Source organism: Condylura cristata, unplaced genomic scaffold (assembly GCF_000260355.1).
Source record: "Condylura cristata isolate star-nosed mole 26May11 unplaced genomic scaffold, ConCri1.0 scaffold00079, whole genome shotgun sequence".
Lineage (NCBI taxonomy): Eukaryota > Metazoa > Chordata > Mammalia > Eulipotyphla > Talpidae > Condylura > Condylura cristata.
Genome location: NW_004567180.1, coordinates 85,046 through 85,677, shown reverse-complemented (window position 1 = coordinate 85,677; position 632 = coordinate 85,046). Strand labels below are relative to the sequence as shown.

The window sequence follows — 632 nt, the reverse complement described above, 5'->3', positions numbered from 1 at the left end:
GGCCAGTTGTAGTACAGGTGGCAGAGCTTGAAGGTCAGCCTCTGCATGTGGTCCGGCTTCAGGCCGTTGTCGTCGTAGAGGACGTTGTAGTGGGTGGGGCTCACGGTGCCCCGGCAGGCCTGCTGGCTGACCAGGTAGAAGTCGTACCTGCAGGGGGAGCCCGTGAGCCAGGGCCGCGGGCAGGGCGGGGACGGGCGCGGGGCGCCGGGCACTTGCCAGTCTGGCCGCGTGGCCTCCGTGTCCACGATGGTGCCCAGCGGCGGGTTTTGGACGCTGCGGCCCAGCTCGGCGAAGAAGCGCGGCGCGCACCTCCTCCTGACCACCACCACGGACAGCCTGGGGCTGGGCCCGAGCAGCGTCAGGCGGAGCCGCAGGGCCGCGCATCAAGTGAAGTGAATTTATCAGAAGGTCGCGAAGTTCCGCGCCGCCTCCGGACACGCAGAGGCCCGCCAGGTCCGCTAGGACGCGACCACAGGGTGGCCAGCGGTCCGCACCGTGGGGCTGGGGCAGTGGGGGGGCGCGCAAGGCGCACCCCCGCGGCAGGACGACCTTGGGGTCTTCGGAGGAGTCGGGGCTTCCTCCTCCTCCACCGCCAGCAACGGCCCCTCCCTCGGCTCGCGGCCCCAGCAGGG

The 632-nt window shown here is 71.4% G+C and overlaps 1 protein-coding gene across 1 annotated transcript in view; it reads right to left on the bottom strand.

Annotated features, from left to right (window-relative positions):
* LOC101624609 (piwi-like protein 4) overlaps positions 1–632 on the bottom strand; it is an 8,163-nt gene that overhangs the window by 878 nt on the left and 6,653 nt on the right. Inside the window, exons 8-9 of the mRNA XM_012734858.1 lie at positions 217–384; positions 1–147 (exon numbers count right to left, since the gene is read on the bottom strand). Of these exons, the coding sequence (XP_012590312.1) occupies positions 1–147; positions 217–384 (315 nt within the window). The remainder of the gene's footprint in view (positions 148–216; positions 385–632) is intronic.